The sequence below is a fragment of the Dromiciops gliroides genome, chromosome 2 (assembly GCF_019393635.1).
Source record: "Dromiciops gliroides isolate mDroGli1 chromosome 2, mDroGli1.pri, whole genome shotgun sequence".
NCBI lineage: Eukaryota > Metazoa > Chordata > Mammalia > Microbiotheria > Microbiotheriidae > Dromiciops > Dromiciops gliroides.
This window is the reverse complement of record NC_057862.1, coordinates 284213969-284240797: the sequence shown is the minus strand read 5'-3', so window position 1 is coordinate 284240797 and position 26829 is coordinate 284213969. Positions and strand designations below refer to the sequence as shown.

At 36.0% G+C, this 26829-nt stretch overlaps 1 protein-coding gene across 13 annotated transcripts in view; it reads left to right on the top strand.

Moving 5' to 3' along the window:
* RAPGEF6 (Rap guanine nucleotide exchange factor 6) overlaps positions 1–26829 on the top strand; it is a 210147-nt gene that overhangs the window by 69292 nt on the left and 114026 nt on the right. For 10 of the 13 annotated variants that reach the window (XM_043990166.1, XM_043990162.1, XM_043990171.1 and 7 more), the window contains exon 7: positions 18512–18643. In XM_043990166.1, coding sequence (XP_043846101.1) covers positions 18512–18643 — 132 coding nt within the window. Of the gene's footprint in view, positions 1–10678; positions 11636–18511; positions 18644–26829 lie in introns of those variants that run through there. The other 3 variants (XM_043990172.1, XM_043990170.1, XM_043990168.1) reach the window with 1 other exon arrangement.

The window sequence follows — 26829 nt, the reverse complement described above, 5'->3', positions numbered from 1 at the left end:
ATTCATGGTTTCATAAAGAATCATCTTTTTGTGTTCTGTGCATATGGAAATATTTTTCCCTGTTAAAGGTCATAATCAATCAATCAATCAATCAATCCAAGGTAATTTCTTATCAGTTTTAGTTGAGTGACTGAGTTGGGAGCCTGTTTGCAAGAGGGGTTGAAAATCGAGTGGCAAGTAAAGAAGAAATAATGTTTTAGAAAAAAAGTTTGCAAAGAGAAGGAGAGATGTAGCTTGAGAGGAGAGTAAGGTTTGTTGAAAGCTTTTTTTAAATGTTGCATGTTTTTTTAGGCAGCAAGGAAAGAACCAATATAGAAATGGAAAGATTTAACTGAAAGTCATAGTGGACAAAGGACCAAATTTCTAGAAGAGTTGGAAGAAGATGGGGTCCAAGGGCATAAATAGAGAAGGATTGGCCATGGAAGGGAGAGGGGGCCTACTTCTTCATCATTGGCCCAAATAGAAAAAGAGAGAATGTGGGAAATACATTAAAGGAAATTTTAGTGTGGAACAAGGAATAAAAAATAGCTCATAACTGGTGGACTGGATATTCTTAGTAAGCCAAAAATTGATCTTTTTTTGCAGAGAGGGAGGGGAAAAGGGATGATTTGGGGCACTAGTTTCAGTTAACCAAGCATTTATTAAGATCCTACTCTGTGGCAGACACTGTGCTAGGCACTGAGTTTACAATGACAAAAAGAAATCATCCTAGTCCTCAAAGAACTTACATGTTATTCAAGTGAAACAACATATATTTACACATAAGTAAATAAAAACATAATTTCAGGGGAGGGGAAGGAGTGCATAGGTGAGTTAGATTATTGGCATTTGAGAAAGAGATAGAAAGCAGGGTGAGGAGAGTAGAAGGTAGTACATGACAGTAGAGCAGGTGTCCAGTCTGTGGTCTTACCTGATAAGCAAGGATAAACAAAAGTCCTGGGATCTGGCTTGTTATATAGGGATAAGGCATATTTGTGAGCAATCAGATCAACTCTGGAAAGCTTTGGGAAAGTTTCTGATAGAAAAAAAATCTTTGCAGCAAGCTTCTCTGATAATAATCTCATTTCCAAGATAAATATGAAACTGATTTAAATTTATAAGATAATAGCCATTCACTAACTGATACATGATAGGAGAAACAGGCAGTTCTTAGGGAAAGAAATCCAAGCCCTTGACAGCCATCTCAGGAAAAAAATTCGAAATCACTAAAAATTAACAGAACTGTGCTCTGAGATTCTTCTCATGCCCGTTATATTAATAACTGACAAAAAAGGAAAAAGGCAAGTATTGGAGGACTCTGGAAAACTGGCACAGTGCTATACCATTGGTGGAGCTGTGAATTGGTATATACATTCAACGATGATGATAACGATGAGAGTGATATGTATGTATTGCTTTAAGGTTTATAAAATGTTTTACAAATAGTTTACATTTTATTATCCTCATTTTACAAATGAGAAAGTTGAGACAGATGAGTTAATTGACTTGCCATCCATCTACTAAGTTTCCAAGACAGGATTTGAGCAGGTTTTCTTGATTCCAGGTCCAGAAAATTCATGAATGGTAGTAGTAAAAGAGGGAGGGTGGGGGTGGGGAAGAATTCAAGAATAGAGGGAGAGTATGGGTTCTATTGCTTATTTTTCCTTGATGGAGTTTCTTTTTTTGTATTTCTCTTGATCTTTTTTTTTCTCTCTCTCGATCTTTTTGAAGGAATATTGAGGAACTAACCACAACCAATGGTCTAGCTCTGCATTGGCACTCACAAAATAAGAACTCAGAAGAAAGTCTGTATAGTACTTTGGATAATTTGAGAAGGAATTAAATGAATTGAGATACTCTCAATGTAAATATTTCAGATCCACTGAATATTGAAACTTCAAGGAGTTAGAATTTTTTACTTAATTCCTTTGTCCATTTTTTTGGCTTTATAAAATATTTTTTAAATAAAAAAAGCTCTATTGTGTTTTTGCATCAGTTATTTCTCCTTAATTCTGACCACCCTCAGTCTCTCATTGAACTCTTCCATATAAATATGTTTAACAAAAGCCAACCAACTCAGTGACTGAGTCTTTAGAGTATGCCTCATCTTATAGTCATACTTAATATGTAAGACATGACCTTTTAATTTTAAAATAATTATTTTGTTAAACATAGTCATGCCTTATTTTAAGAAAACAAATTTTAATTGACAAGAATTGGTAAAGACACTTACTTTATACAGCCTCAAAGCTTTAATTGAAAGAATTTTAATTTTAGAATGTATTCTTTTGCCATGTCAACTTTTGGTTGGTTTTAAAGAGATGATACATATTTGAAGTACTCATCCTCAGCCAGGTCAATTTTTCTGTTCGATTCACCGGACTTCACCAGGACTCTTCCCTAGGATTTACCAGTTGCATTAAATATTCTTATAATTTAGATATAGAAATTAATAGTAGCAGTTTGTTACAAACAACTTTTTTCAAATTGTCTATATCATATGGCACTGATGTGCTTGACTTTTATAGTAAATACTAAAGAAAGATTTCATTTGCAATTAAAAGTCTGTTTTGAATGAGCAGTCTTTTAACAGGATAAAAATTTTGAAGACATCCCTCCTAATTTCAAAATTATACAAAAGGAAAATAAAAAAAACCAGTAGTGGTGATTGGAACATTTTTTACTTTGATTTTTCTAGAAACTAAGCCTAGATTCATATATAATTTATCAATGTCCAAGTGACATATCTTTGTGAAAGATGACCCTTTTATAGCTAACACAGTGGCTGAGGGAAAAAAATGGTTTGTGCAGCTGCAAAGATTGTAGGGAAAATTGAATCTGTGCTGTCTTTTTATTATTCTTTCAGTTTTACTGGTTCTAATTTTAGAAGCTTACATCACCTTAGTTGTGATGACTGCTTCTCTTAACCGCCTGCCTTGGCTTACTTTCTCTGCCTTATTACCTTTTCTCCATACCTTCCTGAGGATTTATCATATTTTTATACTACATCTGGGTCCTACTCATTCTTTTCACCAAGTTTTTCTATAGCAGTTTAGTGATCATTTAGCAGTCATGGCAGTTAATGTACTATAGTATGTAGACAGAGACTGGGGAAAACTAAGGGAAGCTTGTGGCCTTTCTTTACTAGGCTCAAGAAGTTTGGGGCAAAATAAATTTTTGAACCAAATGTTACAAAGGAGTGCCATTCAGAATTCATTAAAATGTTTCTGGTTAAACTTAAAAAATTGGAAAGCAGATCACAATAATAGTCATCAAAGAGGGTTGATCCAGGTTACTTGCAGGTGGTGCTACATCTTTTACTGCTGCCTATTATAATCATTGTTTGCTCATCTACATTCCAGAAGGTTTTAAGTGATCCAATCATATAAGCTAAACAGTGCAATTTTTTAAAGTTTTTATTTCAAAATCCAAACTCTTAAAAACTACAGGAAAGCAATTTGGCCTTTTATTTTTAGGACCTCAACTATTAAGTTCAGTGTACAAAAAAACCCTTTACATTTTAATTTTTCCCTCCTTCATTTCTACCTATTGAGGATTTCCTCTTAGTATAGGTGATACTGTTCAGATTAAAAAACATGTCTGAGGGGGCAGCTAGGTGGCGCAGTGGATAAAGCACCAGCCCTGGACTCAGGAGGACCCGAGTTCAAATCCGGCCTCAGACCCTTGACACTTACTAGCTGTGTGACCCTGGGCAAGTCACTTAACCCTCATTGCCCTGCAAAACAAAACAAAACAAAACAAAAAAACAACAAACGAACAAGAAAAAACATATATAACTCTTTGTGACCCTACTTGGGGGTTTTCTTTGCTAAGATAGTGGAATGGTTTGCCATTTTCTTCTACAGTTCATTTTATAGATGAGGAAACTGACTTGCTCAGAGTCACACAGTTACCAAGTGTCAGGTCTTCCTGACTCCAGACCCAGCATTCTATCTACTGTGCCACCTAGCTGCCCAGGGAACTCAGTAATACTGGCAAATAATTTCTGAAACAGTTCCCCGTCCAGCTTGCCTGCCTTGAAATATATTTAGAAACAAGTTGTTTTTATGTACAAATATTTACTTAGTAAGTGAATTATTAATAGGTGTAGAATTGAGTCATCCTATATATTTTATTAGAGGTCAGTGGGATGGAGTGGGAGATGCTAGACTCCGAGTCAGTTAATCATTTACTATTACACTATATGCTGGGAGTACAAAGACAATAGTAAAATTTTCTCTGCCCTCAAAGTGCTTAGTATTTAGCTATGTTAAGCAACATATACATAAATAGGTATATATAAAAAACAGATACAAGGCAGTTTCAGAAGAAGGCACTAATTGCTGTGTAGAGTGGAATCAGGAAGGGTTTCCTGGAGCAGGTAGTTTGAGTTGAGCATTAAGGGAAGTTCCTTAAGGCAGAGATGAGGAGCCAGTTTATCCTAGACATGGACAACCAATGTTAAGGCACAAAGATAATAAGAAGACTAGTTTGGCTAGACCGTAGTGAATGTGAATTGTGGATTGGCAATGTGTAATACAACTTGAAGAGTTTTTAATGATGTATTCACAAGTTCTCATTTGATCTTAGAGGTGGTGGGGAGCACTGGAATTTTTGAGCAGGGATGTGGAATAGTCAAACCTGCATGTAAGGAAAATCTTCTTGGCATGGAAGGGTGCATTTGAGTAAGGAGAGATGTGAGACAAGAAGACCAATTTAGAGGATATTGTAATCATCCGGGTGAGAGATGAAGGTTTGTGACTGAAGAGAAGGGGAAGGATACAAGAAATTTTATGGAGGCAGAAACAAGATTTTACATCTGATTGGATGTGTGCAGTGAAAGGGAATGGGGGACTAAGGCTGTCACCAAGATTGTAAACCTGGATTATTGGAACCTTTCGGTTAAAGTGGAAAAGTTGGGAAGAGGAGCGGTTTTTTTTGGGGAAAAGATCATAAGTTCTATTTTGGACATAGGTTCTGTTCAATGTGAGATGCCTGAAGAACATCTATTTGGAAATGGTACAAATAGGTAGTTGCTAATGTGGTACTGGAGTGTAGTAGAGACTTGGGCTCATTATGTTGCAGTCATCTGCATCTTGGTGGTATTTAAACCCATGTTAGATGATGAAGTCACCCCAAAAGAGTGTAGAAGGAGAAAGTAGGACCAAGGACAGAGCCTTGGAGTATAGTCATAAATAAAGGATCTGATCTGGATGATGAGTCAGCTAAGGGAAGCTAGACACACCTTGGTAAGAGAACCAAGAGAGGGCAGCATTAGAGTAGAGAATATAGAAGGAAGAGTGGTTGTTAGTGTCATGCTACAGAGAAGTTAAAAAGAATGAGCATTAAGGAAAGAGTATTAGATTTGGTAATTAAAGGATCATTGGGGGACAGCTAGGTGGCACAGTGGATAAAGCACTGGCCCTGGATTCAGAAGGACCTGAGTTCAAATCTGGCTGCAGACACTTGACAGTTACCAACTGTGTGATCCTGGCAAGTCACTTAACCCTCATTGCCTCACCAGAAAACAAAACAAAACATTGGTGGCTTGAGAGAGAAGCACTTTCAACTGAGTATTACTCAGATTTGAAGTCAAATTACAAAGGATTGAGGAGTGAGTGAAAAGGCAGCTTTTTCTAGGAGTTTGGCAGAGAAATGAGGGAGAAAGAATACTTGAGGGTCTGGCAGCTTCTCAGGAGACTTGCTGAGGGAGGTGGAGTGTGTTTATAGGCTTTAGGAAAGGACTGCTAGGTAGATTGCAGGTTAGAGCAAGGGAAACAGAATGAAGAGAATCAGGAGAGACTCAAGTTTTACTTTTGCCTCTGTGATCATGAACACATCACTGAGCTTTTCTGAGCTTCATTTTACACATCTGTAAAATGAATATTAAAACACCTATAGTATCTATTGTGAAAATGAAAGAAGAACAATGTGTATGAAGTGCTTTGTGAACTTTAAAGTATGATATAAATATCAGCTATTATCATTGCTAACATCATTTAAAATTTTCTGTTTGTACTTTTTTTTGGGGGGGAGGGGTATGTTGTGTCACTATAATAATTGCTTATCATAATGGTGACCTTGATGCATTTCATGATTAGGTGCCTTCTGACTTGGTTGTAAGTTATTTAATCTTTCTACGTTGTACCTTCTTCATCCACAAAATATTGTTATACCAAATGGCCCCTGAGATTCCTTATTGCCTCAAATTTAGGATTCTACAAAATACTCAGGTCGGTTTGTAACTGCACCCATTTTGTGACTTCCCTCCTATGAAGCAATTTGAAATTCATCTATGTCTGCTTACCTTATGAGACTGTTGTCCATAATGTCTGATTCTTAGCACCCTTTGCTTTCTGGTTTTCATCTTGCACAGTAGTTCTCGTCTTGTATTAAAAGACCAGCATCTTAGCCTCTTGCTCAGGTTGGGCTTTCAATATAAAAGTATAGTCAAGGACTTAGTTCTGTCTTCTCTGTTATTGTTGATGGCATAACCATCCTCTCAGTCACCAAGGCTTAGAATCTAGGGGTCAAACTACTCATCTTCTCTTTCACCATCAAGTCTTATTCATTCTGTCTTTACAGTATCTCTTGTATATGTCCCTTTCTCTTCTCTAATACTGCCACCACCTTGGTCCAAGTCTGGCCTATTGTAATAGCATACTGATTCTTCCCCCTACCACAAAGCTGACTGTGATCATGCACAGAAACACTCACCGACACATTCACACACACACTGACTCTCTCTCTGTCTCTTTGTCTCTCTGTGTCTCTGTGTCTCTATCTCTCAATTCAAGAAACTCCAGTTGACTCCCCAGGATTAATTGTAAAATTCTCTGTTTGGCTTTTAAAGCCTATCATAATCTGGTTGCTATTTCTACCTTTCCAGTCCACTTACACCATACTCCTTTCCAAATGCTTTACAATCCAGGGACCTTTACTTCCCTGTTCTTCCTCTCAAAAGACATACCATCTCCTGACTGCAATTTTACTGATTTTTTCCTAAGCCTGTAATTTTCTCCTTCCTCAACTCTAGCTTCTGGCTTGGCTGGCTTCTTTCAAGTCTCAACTAAAATGCTACATTTTTTTTTTAAATGCTGGAAGCCTTTCTTCTCATTCTCCTTAATGTTAGTGCCTTTCTTCTGAGATAGCTTCCCATAATCTTGTACACATCCTTTTTTTTGTACATAGTTGTAGTGTTGTTGTCTCCCCCCTTTGATTGTGAGCTATTTGATGGCAAGGACTGCTTTTTCATCTTCTCTATTACTTGGGCTTACCCCTGTGCTGCTTAATGAGTACTTGTTGAAATGACAACTTCTAGAGAGGTCACTGTTGACCTTGGAGATATTGAGGTGGAAAGCTCAGTCCTGCCCATTGGTACTTTGATGGAAAGATATTTTAGACATGAAAAATATATCAGATTTTCAAAAAAAAAAAGTTGTTTAAGTAATCTTGGTTTTCACTTTTCTAGTTATTAGGCAATTTAAGCAGATTTTCATGCTGTTTTTAAGTTTGCATTTCTTTTTTTGAGAATTGTTATTTCCATTGACCCTGGGTCCATTGAGGAGCATTTATTACACTTTTATTCTTACTAAAAACACCGTCCAAGGGGCAGCTAGGTGGTGCAGTGGATAAAGCACTGGCCCAGGATTAAGGAGGACCTGAATTCAAATTCGGCCTCAGACGCTTGACACTAAATGTTTGACCTTGTGCAAGTCAACCCTCATTCCCCCGAAAAACAAACAAACAAATAAATAAAATAAAAATGCTGTCTTTTAGTGGAAATACACAGGATTTGGAATTCAGGAGGTGAAGGGGAGATTGAGCTCTGCCACCAGTTTATGTAACTTTTATCATGTTCTTTTCTATCTCTGGGGCTGTTTCCTATTTTGTAAAATAAGTTGTTTGAAGGGAAATATGTAAGGTACTTTCCAGTCTTAACAGTGCATGTCCCTATGGTTTAAGGCTTATTAAAACCATGTGTTCATTTATACTCTTTAAGTCTACAATTTTAAGATGAAGACAAGTTTGAACATTGCTATATTTTAGGTATTATAACATTCCAGAGAAGGGGAAAAAATGTTCCTTAAGGTGTCTAGACCATATACATGTTTACTAGAGAATACAAAGCAGAGCAGATCTTTTTTCTTTCCCTCATCCTTTGTCCTTAATCCCTTTTCTGCTGATATTTTCTCACAGCCAGTTAAAAAAATTAAAAGGGTCTAGAAAAAATTTAAAATTAGATACATAAAAGGTACCTATGCTTCATTTTCTTTAGAAGATTAATTCCTCATCCTCTATCTCTAGGATATTAAGTGAAGCAAATGTTTGATCAAGGTACCTGTGGAATGTAGTTTCAAAAGGAGGTTGGCTGGACACATATCCTGATATGTAGAATTAGGTTACTTTGTTTCTGTTAGCAGCTGTGTTAGCCTGGAAGATTGTGGGTGTTGGTCTGCCATGAAATGGCTGTTACTGTGAGCTGATTGGTAGAAAAGAGGAATAGATGATGTCATCTTCACTTACAGGCAAAGCTAGAACGAAATAGATTCCTCCCCCCCCCCTCCATTATTAAGGTTTTGTTTACAGTGGTTATAAAATACACGCACATGCACGTGGTAGTGGTTGAATCCTGTGTGCACTAAAGTAGCTTTTAAAATGCTGTTATAAGATGTACATCTCACTAGCTAAGCTGTAAGGACTTTTAAGTGTATAGTCAGCACATATACAACAAAGGGTAGAGTCTTCTTTTAGCTTTTTCCTTTCACATGTTGGATTGTAATTAGTTCTATCACCATAGATTTGTCCGATATTATTGAGACTATAAGGTTTTTATAAATATGACTACTTTTTTGAGTCTTTAATAAAACTAGGAAAATTTATTTCATCCATTAAGATTATGGACTATTGTCACCTAATGGCTTTTTCTTTAATTCTGGGAAATAATAGTTAAGGTAGTTTTAATGGTTTTTCTTTTCAGGACACTTGAAATCATTTATAGTTTATTATTTGCTTGAAACTCAAACTGAACATACTTATAATAATTAGAAGCTATATTTTGTTTCTTTGCTCATCTTGTGAGATTTAATTAGTCCTAATGACAATTTTGTCTTTTCATGGCTACATCTCAGTATTTTAAAAAAGTAATTATTCAGAATCATGGGGTCTCAGGTTCAAATCTCATTATATTTTTAGCTTGCTTTGTTACTTTTGGGACAGATTTAAAGTTTTTCTAAGCTTAATTAAAGTCTAGGTGTTTAGATTAACAGTACCTTACTGTTTATAAGGTAACTCACCCTTTGCCCAAGGGTATTAGCAACTTACTCTTTGGGTAACTATCATCAGAGATTTTAGGGGGGTTCTTTTAACCTAATATCCCTGATCTTTAAGGTTCTATCTTTACACGCCTCCCTCCCAAGTTGCTCCCTTCCCCCCAAACAAACCTCTGCTATAGAAGTAAATTTTAAGTTGTTTTTGTGCTATCATTGCTCCAGTTATTTTACTGCTTCAGAGTTTGCTGTTTCTTGCTGTTGATGTATATTTTACCCCAGGAAAATACATCTTGTTTTGGCTCCTGAGAGGAAATACTCCTGCTTCCTTAAGTGCATTTTTTGTGAGATTGAAGTGGTTGGAAGAGTGGATATCCATCACGTGATAGGAACTCGTAGCAGTAATGATGACAACTAGAGGAATTATCCAGTAAAGTGTAGGGAGAGAGAGTAATGAGGAAGAATGAAGGAGTTTTCCATAAATTCTATAAAATAAGACATTTTGGGAAGATATTTCCATTTTGTCAAAACACAGAAGCTTTTAGACATGTTACACCATTTCTTTTTTGGTGTCATAGCCAAATTTCTTTTTTGGAACAAAGCTTCTCAGTTTTTTTCAGGTAACCCCAAAGGCTATTTCTTTAGAGGAACTACATATGATGCCAGCTAAATTATTGTACTACTGAATCTTTTTGGTTTTAATTTTGCAAGATGATATTTTTCTTCCTACTTAAATTGTCCCCACTTGGCTAGCTGTTAACTGCAATGGTGACATTTGGATTTTTTTTTTATTGTAGATGACTTGATTATACTTTTAAAATTCATGTTTTCTATACGTTGAAGTCTTGTTGAAGATGATTCTCTTCTGAATGTTTATTTCCTAAGTAGCTATGAAGCAGAAGCTCCGGAAATGAGTGTTACAAAGACAAACATGACAGCTGGGAGAGAGCAAGGCTGTCTCAGATGCTTAGAAAGCAGGACTGAATTGCTGCAGCTAATTCTTTTTTCCCTTGGGATCCCGGAAGTGTGTTAAATTTGAATACTAGGATTAGAAAGCACTATTCCCCTGTGTGCCCAATTGTGGATTCATTATGAATTAAAGCAAAAAATAAAAATAAAAGAATGGTTATGCGCTGCAAGCAAAATATTTTATCCTGCAGGTTAGAACACTCAAACGAGATTTTAAAGAAAATAAAAGAGCATGATGATATATTTCATGAAGGGGAGGGGTGTTATATATATGTATGTATTGGGGTGGAGGTTTCAGTAAGTTGCCCTGTGTGCTACATCTGCAGATACAGTAGCCAATTGATCTAATGCAGTTTCTGAAGGCTTTCTATACAGGTGATGTCATCCTTTTAGCTCCATTCCCCTCCCACTTTCTTTCCTCCTTATTAGATATTTCATCTTACTGCGGAGCATAGAATCGATAGGAGCTTCTCCTCAGGGAGCCTCTGAGAAGCAGACACAGATAGCAGGAATTAAGACACTAGTACTCAGTCTTGCTGTGGTAGAATATATAATATTTGTATTTCATTGTATAAGTGTTTTAATTGGAAAAGGGTTAGATTAACCATAGTATCTGGCCGGTGCTTTAGGATTGGAAACGACATTGCAGAGTTGTAAATCGTGCATGTGAAAAAGAGAAAAGGGAGAGAATTTGGATTACAAAGATTCAGAAGCTACACAGAATAAACCTGTTAGAGTATTTCATTAGTTGGATTTTTCTGCCTCTCTTTTGGTTGATAAGAAGAAAAAAAAAGAAGAAACTCAATCTCAAGGATACAGAGTTTGCATTTGCTTCAGATGCAGAAGAATCAATGTAATGTTTGATTTACAGAATGAAATAAGTAGAAGAAAAGCAGGCATGAAGATATTCTCTTGTTAGTGATGCTACATTGTTGGAAACAAATGCTGGAAAGTATTGGAGGCTCAGATTTGGTGTATGTTGCATTACTTGTTTAATCTGATCAAGAATTAACTGTTCTGTTACCACTGTGTAGGTATGTGCTAAGTGACTGAGGAAGCATGTGGCTATCTGAATGCCCAGAGCCTGAAGCACAAAAACATCTTGATTTACATTTGTATGCTTGTTAAAAGGAACATTTTCATAGGAATTGCTGCAGTCAAGCCAAGGCTCAAAGGTACTGAAATCCACTTGAGCCAGTAATTTTGGAATTCACAGTGGAAAGGAATCCTAAGAAGTTTCCTTTATATATCACTACATTGGTATATGATTTGTGAAGAGAAAACAGAAAGGATTTTTTTTGTCTATATTCTTTAACGTGTGCCTTCGGTTTTAAAAAAGGAAACTTTACTTTCTAGTCTAGGAAATGGCTTTTCTTGTTCGCTGTTATGCCAATTGTCTTCAGCCATGGGCCTCCAAAGTAAGTGGTTATCATTGTTTTCCTTGAGCTGGATGAACAGTAATAGTATTTTTGTTTCCTAAAACTAAACATGACATATATGTGTACTTAAATTGTGAATGAGATTCTAATAATCCTGATAGTATCTATATGATTTCTAAACTTTTAAGAATAAATATAAAACCTCAATCCTCTTATTCAAATAAATACCCCAGTCCTCATTTTAAAAAAGCAAAAAGCCTCTAAACTTTCAACTCAGCTAAGCCAAAATTTAGAAAATGCCTGTTTAATAATGTGTAAAGCTTAAATATGTGTTTGTGGCTTCAGTCTTTTTATTTGTATAAATGATTTTTCACTACCAGCTTAGCAAGATATTTCTTATAAGAAGCCACCATAATTTTGATTTCAATTTGACTCTGCAGAAGTGAAATTATGAATATGTATTTTGAAATAAATCATGATTTGGTGATTACCATTGTTTGTAATCAGATATCCTGAGCAATATGATCTTTATATAATGAACAAAAAATGTAATAGTAATATTCATAAATGCCATCTAGTTAGCTGGTATGGAACCTTTAACAACCCGACGCTGGGTTTCTCCTTATTCATGAGTTGTTTTTGTGTTACTTACAGCTTATGAAAAACCGTATTACCTTTTAAACAAAAGTTTGTTAACTGTTCTTCAGAAAGTTATATCAGTGGACCCAACTAAAATAGTTTTATTTAATGTGGTTTGTTTTGTATGGGTCTCTTTTGAACAAGTTACTGGACATTAGACACAATGGTAGTGATTGCCACACCTTCCATCTTTATTTTTATTTATTTGGAATAATACTTTGTGTATTCTGATTTCCACTCTTAAAAAAGCCGATTCATAATTATATAATTTAACAAATTATTCTTTATTCTACCATTGCATAAAGATAAGCTTTCCATGTAGATGTCTTGAACTTAGGAACAATAGAAACACTTTCTAGGATGGTCTAAAAGCTATGCCTTTGTTGAATAAAAACTATCAAGATTAGACCTCATGTTTCTATCATTAAATGATAACAAAATGTCCTTTTGAACATTATTTAGTGATAAGCATTTTATCAAACTAAATTAAAGGGACAGATCTATCCCTTGGATTTAAGCCTTTTGCTCATGACAAGACATGAAGATTGGTCTGAAGTTATTCAGAGGAATATTGAAGATGAGAGAATGTATAATCTTGATTGAAAAAAAGGGGAAAATTTGACTTGATAATCATCAGGTGTTTCAATTTTGGGGGTATTTACACTATTACTATTCACTTTTATTTACATAACTGCAGTATACTCTTGATCTAATTATTTTTTGCTAGATGATCTGAAAGTTTTGATTCTTAAATATCTTTTCCTTTTCTGCTATCCTACTCCTAATGCCACACGGAACAGAGGGCCATTTTATGTTTTTCTTTGTTTTAATGGCTTGGCATGACCAAAGAATTTGTCATCAACTGGCTAGCCTAGAAGGGGATGAGCTCGTTCTATTACTGGGGCCATATTTGAAGTTTTTCCAATTTGGTAATACTTGCCAGTTCTTTCTTTCTCTTATAGCCTGTGATAATTTATGATCACCTTCCTTCCCCAATAAGGCATTGGAATAAGACTTTGTGGAGTCTTTTAATTTTAACTGATGGTACTCTAAATGTGAGAATCTGTCAAATGGCCAGTTTATGGATCTAAGGATCTGAATCATAGCAGTTTTTCTATTCTTGTCTATAAATGAAATCAGAAGAAGGAAGTTTAGCTAACTGGAAGGGTGGCTCGGGTGCTGCTTGAAGAAGCAAAGAAGTTGGCAGAGTTGATTTTATCATGTGCCTAAAAGCAACAGAAACATTATTTCATGGAATATTTGATCATTTCATATCATAGTACTCAAGATAGTTATTTGCAAAAATACTGCCATGAAAATAATTTCAGTATATGCACCAGCATTGGTTACAGAGGATGGAGACAGGAGAGAAATTCTATGACAAATTTGATAAGGCATTCCAATTAAATCAACATATACTCTGATTGCTTCAGTGCAATCAGAGATTTAAGTGCAAATGTGGGGAAAGTTGAATATTGTGAGAGATAGTTGGGAAAAAGTAGTTCAAGAAGAAGGAATGAGAGAGGCCAAAAACACTGCTTAGACTACACAAAAGTCTAATGTCTTTACATCATGATTACTTTCTTTTGGGAAAAGAGGGTAGTGTTAGACATGGCAAGCACCAAATAACATCACAGAAAATGAAATAGTTTATATTTTAACAGACAATGAAAGATTAGTTATTGCTGTGGAAGTTATCCTTGAATGAGTTGTGTATATTTAGACTTGACTTGTCAGAGCAAGAATCAGATTACATAAAAAACAAGGAGAAAGATTAATGAGAAAAACATTTGTTATTCAGTTGGGACAATTAATTCCAGAGGTATTTACTTAATTGATCTTGAAAATGAGAAACTGATAACTAATTTTAATACTGTTTTTGATCATTGATTTTTAGATTTTTTTTTCATGAGTGTAACTGTTGTAAATTAATTGCCACAATGAGAAAGTAAAAAGAACTCAGAAAGTATCAAGTCAGCAAAAGCTTGACTTGCCAAGTGGAGCCAAATGGTGGCCAAAGGCAATTTGTTAGAATATAAATAAAGAATTAACAGATGATGGATGATTATAAGCAATATTGTCTTATAAAGCTGAGAGTAGTGGAGAATAAAAACTAGCTTAAAGAAAGGTTGGCAAGAGATCCAAAGCAAAATTACTATATGGACGTTTTAGGATGAAGATAGGATAACAAACCCCCCAAAATGGGAAGGATCTGTAAAAATTATTGTAACAAATTTTTTTACCCTCTCAGTTCTTGATGGACTTATGGGATGTAGAAATGCTACTGAAGAGAACAAAGACAGGAAAGGGTACCAAATTGGAACACATTTTAATAGCAAAAATCCATATTGGAGACCACTTAATTTTATTGAGGGACTAATATTCAAGGTATCAGAAGGAAAAGGCAATAAAAAGATTTGAGAAAAAAATCTTGTACCTTATGAATAATGAACAGAAAATGACTGAGAATATCAACTCGGTACTCAGTTCTCTAACTGTTAAAATGTTTTTGTGAATACAGTACATGTATAAATTGAAGGCATCCTTAATGAGAATAATAGTAGGAAAAAATTGGACTTCTGTAAGTGATATTATACAATGGATCATATCTTTACTATTTTACAATTGAGTGAAAGACATAAAAATCAGTGTTACATTCATTGTATGGTATATGTTTTTTGGCTATGCATGTGTCATGATGCATGTTATAAAATTCTCCTGGATTTCTCTCAACCTGTTTCTCTAGTTATGCCATTCATATGCCGTAATTTGTTTAACTATTACCTAGTCAGTGGACACCCACTTTGTTTCCAATTCTTTTTTTAGTCAACCAGCGTTAATGTTTACTATGTGCCAGGGACAATTATAGTTTTTGCTACAACAAAAAAATGTTGCTATGAATATTTTTGTACATATGGATCCTTATCCTTTTTTTTTTTTTTTTAAATCTCTCTGGTCTATAAGCTTAATTGGTATCATGAAAGGCACTCACAGTTTAGAGATGTTTTGGTGATAGCTCCAAATTCCTTTCTAGAATAGTTGGATCAGTTCACAACTCCACTGTGGTGCATTAGTGTATTAGTCCAACCACATTTCTTCTAAAAACTTTCATATTCCCTATTTTGGGGTTACCTTTGCCAATATGCCAACATGAAGTGGAAGCTTAGAATTGTTTTAATTCCTATTTCTCTTAATATTAATAGCTGGGAACATTTTTTCCCACATGATTCCTGATAGTTTGCCTTTTTCTCTTTAGAAAACTTCATAGTCTTTGATCCTTTTTCTGTGGAGAATGGCTCATTATATATTTGTATCAGTTTCCTGTATATCTTGACTGTCAGACTTTTATCAGAGCAATATGCTGCAAAAATTTCCCCCAGTTAACTGTTTATCTTCTAAGTCTAACTATATTGATTTTGTTTGTGCATAACTGTATAAAGTTTTATGCAATTAAAATTACCTATTTGAGGGGCACCTACATGGCGCAGTGGATAGAGCACTGGCCTTGGATTCAGGAGGACCTGAAATCAAATCTGGCCTCAGACACTTGACACTAGCTGTGTGACCCTGGGCAAGTCACTTAACCCCAATTGCCTCACCCCCCCCCCCGGCCAAATACCCATTTGATTTCTTGTGATCCTCTCATTTAATCAAGAACTCTTTTTCTATCCATATAAGATAATTTTTTTTCTTCTTTGCTTCTCAAATTTTCCTATGATTTGACCTTCTATATTTAGGTCATATATTCATTTTTTAATTTTTCTGTCATTGTCTGGAACACCACCGTCCTCCTACTTACTTACATTTGAAACTAAGGTGTCATCCTGACTCCTCACTTTCTGTCAACCCCCATACCCAGTCTGTTGCCAAATCCTTGTTTCTTCCTTTGCAATATCTCTTCTATAAATCCCCTTTTCTCTCCTGATCCTGCCTTTCACCTTGGTGGGAACCTTCATCACTTCATACCTGGATCAATAATAGCTTGCTAGCTGGCTTCCTGTGTCATGTAGCTCCCACTCTTGTCCATTAGCCAATTAGGAGGCTCAATCTAAAATGGAGTTCTACTTATGTCACTCCCATTCCCTCTTCCTCTCCCCCGCCCCCAAATTCAGTAAACTTCATTGACTTCATATTATCTTTATTCTCTTTGTTTTGTTTGTTATCCAGCTCTTTCATCCTTTCCAGTGTTTTTATACCTTATTCCCCTCAGCATACTCTATTTTCCTAGCTATTTTTGTCAGATAAAGATCATTTCCTTATCCTGGTAATTGAACATTTTTATTTAAAGTTTTGGGTTCCAAAATTTTATCCCCCCCCCCTCCCGCATTAAGCAATCAGAGGTTATACATGCGCAATTATATAAAACATTATCACATTAGTCATTTTGTATAGGAAAACTTGAATAAAAGAAAAAAATGAAAGAAAGTGAAAAATAGCATTCTTTAGTCTGTCTTCAATCAATATCACTTCTTTCTCTGGAGGTGGATAGTATGCTTCATCATTAGTCCTTTGGCATTGTCTTAGATCATTGCACTGCTGAGAATAGTCAAGTCATTCACAGTTCTTCGTTGAACAATATTGCTGTCATTGTGCACAATGTTTTCCTGGTTCTGCTCACTTCAGTATACATCATTTCATACAAGTCTTTCCATGCCTTTCTGAAATCATCCTGCTAGTCATTTCTTATAGCACAATAATATTCTATCACAATCATATACCAAAGCTTCTTTAGCCATTCACCAATTGAAGGGCAGCAATTGGAATCTCTTGTTATGAATGATTTCTTTTGGATTTTATATACCTAACCTCTTGTATTGACCAACTTTTCTTTTTTTTTTTTTCGGTGAGGCAATTGGGGTTAAGTGACTTGCCCAGGGTCACACAGCTAGTAAGTATTAAGTGTCTGAGGCAGGATTTGAATTCAGGTCCTCCTGAATCCAGGGCCGGTGCTCTATCCACTATGCTACCTAGCTGCCCCTTTTTTTCTTTTTTAATAAAAGTATTTGATTATTTTCCAGTTACATGTAAGGATAGGTTTTTAGTTTTTTGGGTAAGGATAGTTTTTAACATTTGGTTTTATAGGATTTTTAGTTTCAAAATTTTCTCCCAACCTCCCTTCCCTCCCACTGCCTGACAACAGAAAGCAATCTGATATAGGTTATATATGTGCAATCACATTGAATATATTTCTGCATTAGTCATATTATGAAAGAAGAATCAGAGCACAAGAGAAAAACCTCAAAAAAGGAGGAAAAAAACCAGCCCCAAAGAAAAACAGCATTCATAATCTACAGTTCTTTTTTCTGGATGTTGAGAACATTTTCTATCATGAGTTCTTTGACATTGTTTTGGATCATTGCATTGCTGAGAAGAGCCAAGTCTATCACAGTTGTTCATCACACAATGTTGCTGTTACTGTGTACAATGTTCTCTTGGTTCTGCTCCTCTCAGTCAGCATCAGTTCGTGTAAGTCCTAGGTTTCTCTGAACTCCTCCTGCTTATCATTTCTTACAGCACAATAGTATCCCATTACATTCATATACCACAACTTGTTTAGCCATTCCCCAATTGATGGGCATTCCATCAATTTCCAATTCTTTGCCACCACAAAGAGAGCTGCTATAAATGTTTTCATATGTGTGGGTCCTTTCCCCTCTGCTATGATTTCTTTGGGATACAGACCTAGCAGTGTTGACCAACTTTTCTGTGTTATAACACAGTGCTATTATGTGCTCAGTCAATATTCTTTCTATGTTGAATGAAAATGGAAAAAAAAATCCTTCTTTTATTCAGAAGCCTTGAACAGCAAGTATTCTACTAAAGTCCAGAAGCATTTTTGTTGTGATGGAAGCATTTTTTCCTGTATCCAGATTGGACAACCAAATACTTTCATTTTATTGTTTCCCATTAATCAGGGAGATAACATTGAAAGTGAGATTGTAATCTTTTACCTAAGTTTTCTTCTTTATCAGATGAGCTGTTAGATTTTTAAGGTTCTTTCTTTCTCCAAATCCTGTGGAGATAAAATCTTTGCTAAAAGAAGAGGGTGAAAGATTTTCTTTGTTAATTGTTAACTTTTCTGTGTCCTTAGAACAGTCTCTGTAATCACAGTAAGAACATATTTGGATCATGCTGTTCTAAAAGAGATGTTTACTTTCTTATTAAAATTTTGAGGTGCACCCAATATACCTAAAATAAAAAATTATTTCATTTAGGAATATTAACATCAAGAACACTTTAAAGGGTATGTATTTGAATTTTCTTTTCTTTTTTCAGCTTCCAGCAGACCTTAACAAGTTGCACCTTACAGAAAACCCTCATCCACAGGTGACCCATGTCCCTTCTAGCCAGTCTGGATGTAGCATTGCCAGTGACTCAGGGAGCAGCAGTTTATCGGATATCTACCAGGTAATATTTTAAGAACAGCTATCTTGTGTTTTGTTACAGTAATCAAAAGGATTGTCTTTATCACTTTTATAAACATAACGTTATTTATAACATTATTAACAATTGACATTACCTTAATGCAGTTATCATCTCAATGAGTCTGTTACCTTAAGTGATTTTTTTTTGTTTTGATGAAATAGATATATTATTAGAGTATTAAAACAGTCTGATTCAACAATTCCTACAGATATGATAATAATTTATTAGATGCTTTCTTGTGGAATAATTGGGCAGTGGGAGGAGGCCTGATACAAATTGGTAATTCTATATTACATGGTTTTGTAATTGTTGTCTGACTAGATTAATTGGTGGTAATATGTGTTGTACACCTTGAATCTTTCATGTATTTTGTGAATGTTTTATTAAGTGATATTGTATAGACACTGATATTTATTAATATAAAAATGAGGCATATTCTTTTACCTATGGTTTTTTAGAGTGTGATATTTACAGAAATAAAAGTCCATATAGGTATCTATTTTATCAGTTCATAATCAAAACGTTTGAGGAAACTCTTTGAGTACAATATTAGAAAATACAAAACTATGAAATAAAAATGTTTAAAAATGCAAACGTTTAAAACTTGAAATTATTATTTACATGGTTTAAGCATTTATGCTGTTAATATGACTTAATTTTCATTTATTGCCTTTACATACATTATGTTTTGTGAATAATTTCATTTACAAATATTCTTTAATTTGTGGTAGATTAACATAGTACTGATCAGCAAGTATTTAGGAAATGCTTTCTGTAGTATTTTGTTGAGCTTAATTATGTGTATAGAAAATTTTCTTATTGAATATTTGATGAAATGTGATTTTTTTGTTTATATCAGAATTATAAATCAGAGACAGAAGTGAGAAGTTAGTTAACTAGCATATATTAAACATTCTACTAGATGCTTAGGACAAGTCAACAACCATGTATTAAACATCTACTATTTGACAGGAATTTTGCTAAATTGAAGAAAGGAACAGATAGACAAAACCAGTCCCTGCTGTTAAGGAGCTCACAATCTAATGGGAGGAGACAACATGCAAGTGATAATATGCAAGCAAGTCATATATGAAATACATCAGAGATAATCTTAGAGGGAAGGCACTAATATTAAGGAGAGCTAGGAAAGATTTCTTGCAGAAGGTTGGATTTTAACTGGGACTTGAAGAAAGCCCGGAGATGAGGAAGAAGAGAATGCCAGAGTTGTAGGCCAGCGAGTGAAAATGCCTAAAGTCAGTAGATGGAGTGTTCTGCTTAAGGTACAGTAAAGAGGATAGTAGTATTAGATTGTAGAGTACATGGAAATGAGTAAGGTGTAAAGACAGGAAAGGTGGAAGGAAGACAAGTTATGAAGGGTTTGAAAAGCCAAACAGTAGATTTTATATTTACTTCTGGAAGTAATAGAAAACCACTGGAGTTATTGAGTAGGAGGATGACATGGTTAGACAAACCACACTTTAGGAAGATCACTGGCATTTGAGCAATGGATAGACTGGAGTGGAGAGAGAAGTGAGGCAGGGAGGCCAACCAGCAGGCTATTTAATAGTACAGGAGTGGGGTAAGAAAGACCTTCAACATCGATGGCAACGTCAGAGGAAAGAAAGGCATGTACACAAGAAATGAAGCAAAGGTAGAATCAATAGGACTTGGCAATAAACTGGTCATGAGAGATGAGAGAAAGTGATGTGTCAAGAATGGCATCCAGGTTGGGAGCCTGGGGAAACAAAATGTAACAATAATAACAACAGTGTTAATAAAATAGCATTTATGTAATGCTTTAAAGTTTGCAAATCACTTTACCTTTGATCCTCACAACTATGTATTTTTAAATACACTCTTTATTTTTACTCAGTTTTTTTAAATCTTTCTCTGTCTACTGGTTCCTTCCCTACTACCTACAAAGGTGTCCATGTCTCCCCCATTCTTAAAAAAACCTCTCTTGATGCTTTCATCACCCTATCATCCTATATCTCTTCTGCTCTTTGTAGCTAAACTCAGACCCCCTACAATAGGTGCTTGCATTTTCTCTCCTCCCACTCTTCTTAACTCCTTATAATCTGGCTTCCAACCTTATCATTCCACTGAAACTGCTTCCTCCAAAATTCACAATGATTTCTTGATTACCAGATCTTATAGACTTTTCACAATTCTCAGTCTTCTTGAGCTCTGCAGCTTTTGACACTGTGGATCTCTTTCTTCTCCTTGACACTCTTTTCTCTAGGTTTTTGAGACACTACTTGTTGGGGTCTCAGGTTCAAGCCCAAGACAGGGGTTGAGGATCAGAGACGATTGATAATTGACACATCAGCACCACCTTGTGTGAATAACTGTGTGTGATTTATTATTCAGGATAGCTCAGTATTTAAAGCAAAAAAACACAAAGAAATCAAATAGTCTCTGCAAGAATAATTCTAAGAGAATAAGAGTAATTTTTCAGCCTTTCAGCCTTGACATGACATACCTTGTTCCAGGCCTTAACAGGGCAAGGCTAGCACAGCTGAGTCCTCAGACCTTGGGAGACTGGCAAAGCATTGTCTTTGGAAATTCTTGCTGCTTCAGTGACCACGGCCCCAAGTATGGGGAGGCGGAACTCAGTCAAAAGGGGGACAGAGAGCCCTCTGGGTTTGCCACAACTACTCTCTCCTAGTTCTCTTCCTGCCAATCTGACTTTTACTTTTCAGTCTCCTTTTCTAGATCCTCATCCAGATCACACCCTCTAACTATAAATGCTCCATAGGTTCTGTCCTTGGTCCTCTTCTTCTTCTCTACTACTTCACTTGGTGATCTCATCAGCTCCCTTAGATTTAATTACTATCTCAATGCTGATGATTCTCAATTCTAACCTCTCTACTTCTGTGTCATATCTCCTTTTGCCTTTCACACATCTGGAACTGGATATCCACTAGTCATCTTAAATTCAATATGTTTAAAGTAGGACTCATTTTCCACCCCTAAACTCTAGCTCCCACCCTCAACCCTCTTTTTCATTCCTGTAGGAACCATGTTTTATTGCAACAGCATCCTCTTAGTCCCTCAGATTCACAATTTAGGAGTCATCCTGGATACCTATTATCTCTTAGCCCCTCACTCTCCTACCCTCTCCCAAAATACTCAATCCTTTGCCTAGGGCCTATTGATTTCATCTTTGCAACATCACTCCAGTGTGTCCCCTTCTCTCTTCTGACACTGCCACCACTCTGGTATAGGCCCTCATCGTCTCACTCTGAGCTATTTTAGTAGCTGTCTGATGAGTCTGCCTTAGGTATCTCCCCACTCTAATTCCTCCTTCATTCAACCATCAAGGTGATTTTCCTCAAGTGTAGGTGTGGCCATGTCACACTCTACTCAGTAAATTTCAGTGGCTCCTTATCATCTCCAGGATTAAATGCAAAATCATCTTTTTGGACTTCAAAGCCCTTCATAACTTAGTCTCTTTCAGCCTTTACAAGTTTCTTACACCTTGTGCCCTACCATGTTCTCTTACTTCCAATGACAAACTAGCCTCTGTAGCTAGACCCTAAGTATTCTCTCTTACTTGCATTCCTAGAACCCTCTCCCTTCCTCCTCCTGACTGTTGATCTCTTCACCCTCCTTTAAGTCCCAGCTAAAATCTCGCCTTCTACAGGAAGCCTTTACTAACCCTTCTTAATTCTGATACCTTCCCTCTTTTAATTATTTCTATTTTAACCTGTATGTAGCTTTTTGTATATATTTGTTGGCTTGTCTCCCTTATTATAAGATTGCAAGACTATCTTTTGCTTCTTTTTGTACATAGGAAGTGCTTAATAAATGTTTACTGATGACTGAGGTGGAGAGGTTAAGTCATTTGCCCAAGGTCACATAGCTATTAAATATCTGAGGTAAGATTAGAACTCATGTCTTCCAAGACTAGGACTCAAAAGAGGAATACTTTGGTGATATTGTGGGTTCATTTCCAGACTACTGCAATAAAGAAAATATCACTATAAAGCAAGTCACACTAATTTTTTTGTTTGTTTCCCAGTGCATATAAAAGTTATGGTGACATTCTAGTGTAGTCTGTTTATTAAGTGTGAAATAGTATTATGTCTAAAAATGTACATACCTTAATTAAAAAAAACTTTATTGCTAAAAAATGTTATCATCTACTCCTTTAGGGAGTCATAATCTTTTTTGCTGGTGAAAAGTCATGATTGCTGAAGGTTGGAGTGGCTGTGACAATGTTTAAAATAAGACAGCAATGAAATTTGCCACATCAGTCGACTCTTCCTTTCACTTGAACACTTAAGAGGTCATTGTAGGGGTATTAATTGGCCTAATTTCAATATTGTTATATCTCAGGGAATAGGGTGGTCAAAGGAGAGGGAGAGAAGGGGAATGGCTGGTTGGTGGAGCATTCAGAACACAACATTGATTGATTATGTTCTCGGTCTTATATGGGTGCAGTTCATGGCACCCAAAACAATTACAAGAGTAACTTCAAAGATCGCAGCTCACAAATCACCATAATAGTTGGAATAATAATGAAAAAGTTTGAAATGTGAGAATTACTAAATTGTGACACAGACACAATTTGAGCACATCCTTTTGGAAAAAATGGTGTGAATAGACTTGCTCAGTGCAGGGTTGCCACAGAACTTCAATTAAAAAAAATGTGTTATCTTCAAAGCATAGTAAAACAAGGTGTGCCTGTAGACACTTAGCTCCCTAGCTGCCTCATCAGTTTTTTATATGTAAATTGAGGGAGTTAATTATCTCCAAAAGTCCCTTCCAGCTCTAAATTCTGTGATCTTATGAATTGTAAGCTTAACTTGATTTGTTAAATTGGTATACTATACTTATCTAGAAAGAGTCTTCAAGCCATGCTATTCTGGAGGCTAGGAAATATAGATACTATCTCTGTAAACCATACTGATAACTACTTCCATGCTTCATACAGCAGCACTCTACCTCATAAGTTTGTTCAGGAGTAAGAATCAGAATTGTTTGGTAGCTCAGACCTCTTTATAAATATTCTCTCATTTTTATGCTCGACAACCCTGGGAGGTAGGTGTTGATACATTAGTTTCAAACTTCCCTCTACTTTTTTGTCCTTGCTATTGTCCAGGTCAGTCCTGCTGGAAAGCAACTCCCACCTTCCCATTGGTTGAATTTTATATCTGGACAATTATATTAACAGGCTGAACCTTTGTCCCCTGAGTCAATCTCTAGCTTGATTTCTGTTGTTGTTTGTCCTCTTTTCTCGAAGAGGACCATGACATTGGGGAGGTGATGTAATGACTTGCAAGTTAATTGGATTTAAGTGAGCTGTGCAAAATCACCAGCTTTACTGTCTCCTCTGGAGGCCTTGGTTTCAGTACTTTTTTCCCTTCTCCCCAATTAATTAATTAATTAATTAATAATTTTCCCTACCTTACATATAAAAATAAATTGTAACATTGATTTTTAAAACGTTGTGTTCTAAATTCTCTTCCTTCCTCTCTATCCCCTCTTAAGAACTTAAGCAATTCAATATAAGTTATACAAGTGCAGTCATGTAAAACAGCAGACAAAAAAATTTTAGAAAAAGGAACAACAACAAAATATATTTCCATCTGTATTCAGATACCATAAGTTCTTTCTCTGTAGATAGATTGCATTTTGCATTTTTTATAAGTTCTTCAGAGTTGTCTTGGATCATTACATTGCTGGAAATAACTAAGTCATTCACAGCAGATCATCTTACAATATTGCTGTTATTTTGTATACAGTACATTTCACTTTGTATTGGCTCATGTAAGCCTTTCCAGGTTTTTATGATAGCATCCTGCTCATCTTTTTTTTTTTTTTTAATATAGTAAGCTACATTTATATAGTACTTTAAAGGGAGATTTCCTTGGAAAACACCCATGAAGTTGATTATTGTGTGGCTTGCCGGGGGCTGAATCTGCAAGTGTGGTAGCTAGGCTGTGCTTTGCTCTCACCCCGGTACAACAGACGTTTCCTGCCAACCTTCTAAGTTGTCTTTGGCTGAAAAATTATCTCATGCCATCTTTTTGTGGGTTCTGCTGCTCCAGGAATTGTCTTATGACATTATTTGGTGGTTTTTGGTGTGATCATGTGGTGAGCTCCAGGAAATTACTGCCTTTCCTCCACCATCTTGACTCTGCCCAGTTTCAGTACTTTTTAATGAAAACCCACTCTTACCTATGTGGCAGATAGTGCTCCTGCCGCACTCCAACACTTGGTAGCATAGTCCTAACGGCCTTCTAGAGCACCTTCTACCACATCAGTGGCATTAAGGCTATTCCTGTTTTGAACTCCACAGAGAAGTGAGCTTGTAGATTTAGTAGATGGGGACCATCAGGAAACACAGGTGGAAAATGTGTTCTCCAAAACCAGAAAAGTCTGCTGAACTTCCTGGACTTCCTTTTTAGAATATGAAGAACAGAGGGCCAACAATTTGTACTGTATTTGGAATCATGTGAGTTCTTCCTGTCTACTGTATTCCCTGAAATTTGACTAAATGGGCTGGATCTTAGACTTCCTTTGGGGTTATCAACTATTTCTTGTTCCTGATGTGGACTTTATCTGATTTAGGGCCTCTGCCAATGCTGAAAATCAGTGCCCTTATGATTACTATAGCAGTAAGCCCAATGGGCAATAATGAATTTAATAGTTAAGGGACAATATTAAACTCTTACTATATACCAAGCATTATGTTAAGTACTGGAGATAAAAAAAAGAAAAACATCTCCTTCCCTCAAAGAGCTTGCATTCAAATTGTTAAAGGGTCCCCTGAACTTGTCCTTTTGAGAGGAGGAAGAGAAGGGGGAAGAATAATGATGCAGTGTAAAGAGCCTTGAATTTTGGAGTTAGAGTTGTTCTTCTTGTTGTTAAGCCGTTCAGTTGTTTCTGACTCTGTGACCCCATGGACCATAGCACCCTAAGCCCTTCTCTCCTCTACTATCTTCCAAAGTCTTTTCAAGCTCATGCTTGTTGCTTCCATGACACTATCCATTTCCTCCTTTGCTGTTGCCTTTTTCTTATCAGTCATTCCCAACATCAGGATTTTTTCCAATGAGTCCTATCTTATTACATGGCCAAAGTATTTAAGCTTCAGTGTCAGTATTTGGCCTTCCAGTGAGTACTCTGAATTAATTTCTTGATGGATTGCCTGATTTGATCTTGCTGTCCAAGGGACTCTTGAAAGTCTTCAGCATCACAGTTCAAAAATGTCAATTCTGCAGTGCTCAGCTTTTCTTATTATAGTTCAACTCTAACAGCCATATGTCACTACTGGAAAGGCCATATTGACTATATGGACTTTTGTCACCAAGATGCAATTTAGATTTGCCATAGCTTTCCTTCCAAGTAGCAAACTTCTATTAATTTCATGGTTGCGGTCACCATCTGCAGTGATTTTTAAGTTCAAGCATATGAAATCTGACACTGCTTCCACTTCTCTATTTTCCAGGAAGTGATGGGTCCAGTTGCCTTGATCTTAGGGTTTGTTTTTTTATGTTAAGCTTCAAGCCGGCTTTTACACTCTGCTTTTTCACCCTCATCAAGAGAGTTCTTGATTCACTTTCTGGTATCAGACTGGTATCATCTGCATATCTGAAATTGTTGCTATTTTTCCCAGCAACCCTAATCCTGCTCTTGATTAGTCCAGACTAGCATTTTGCATGATGTACTCTACATATAAGTTAAATAAATAAGGTGACAACATATAGCTTTATTGTATTCCTTTTCCAATCTTAAACCTATTAGTTATTCCATGTTTGGTTTGAAGTGCTACTTTTTATTCTTAGCCTGCATACAGGTTCTTCAGGAGATAAGTAAGATGATCTGGTATTCCCAGTTCCCCTTTGAGGATTTGCCATATTTTCTTGTAATCCACACAGTCAGAGGCTTTAGTATAGTCAGTGGAGCAGAAATATCCCATTGGATATACAGAGCATTAATCTCCCCCTTTAACTTTTCCCTTTTATATATATCTCCCAGACCAATAAGAAAAAGGAGCCTCTGAACGTTAATCTGTGAGGGATTGATTTTTATTGTTTGGGAATTAATTAGGCAACAAAAAGTGAAACCAATTAGGGAAATAGGGAAGTAGAAATACAGATGGATGGTCTTAGACCTAAGCTTAGTCTATTGTCCTTTATAACTGCCTGCCAGGCCACGAA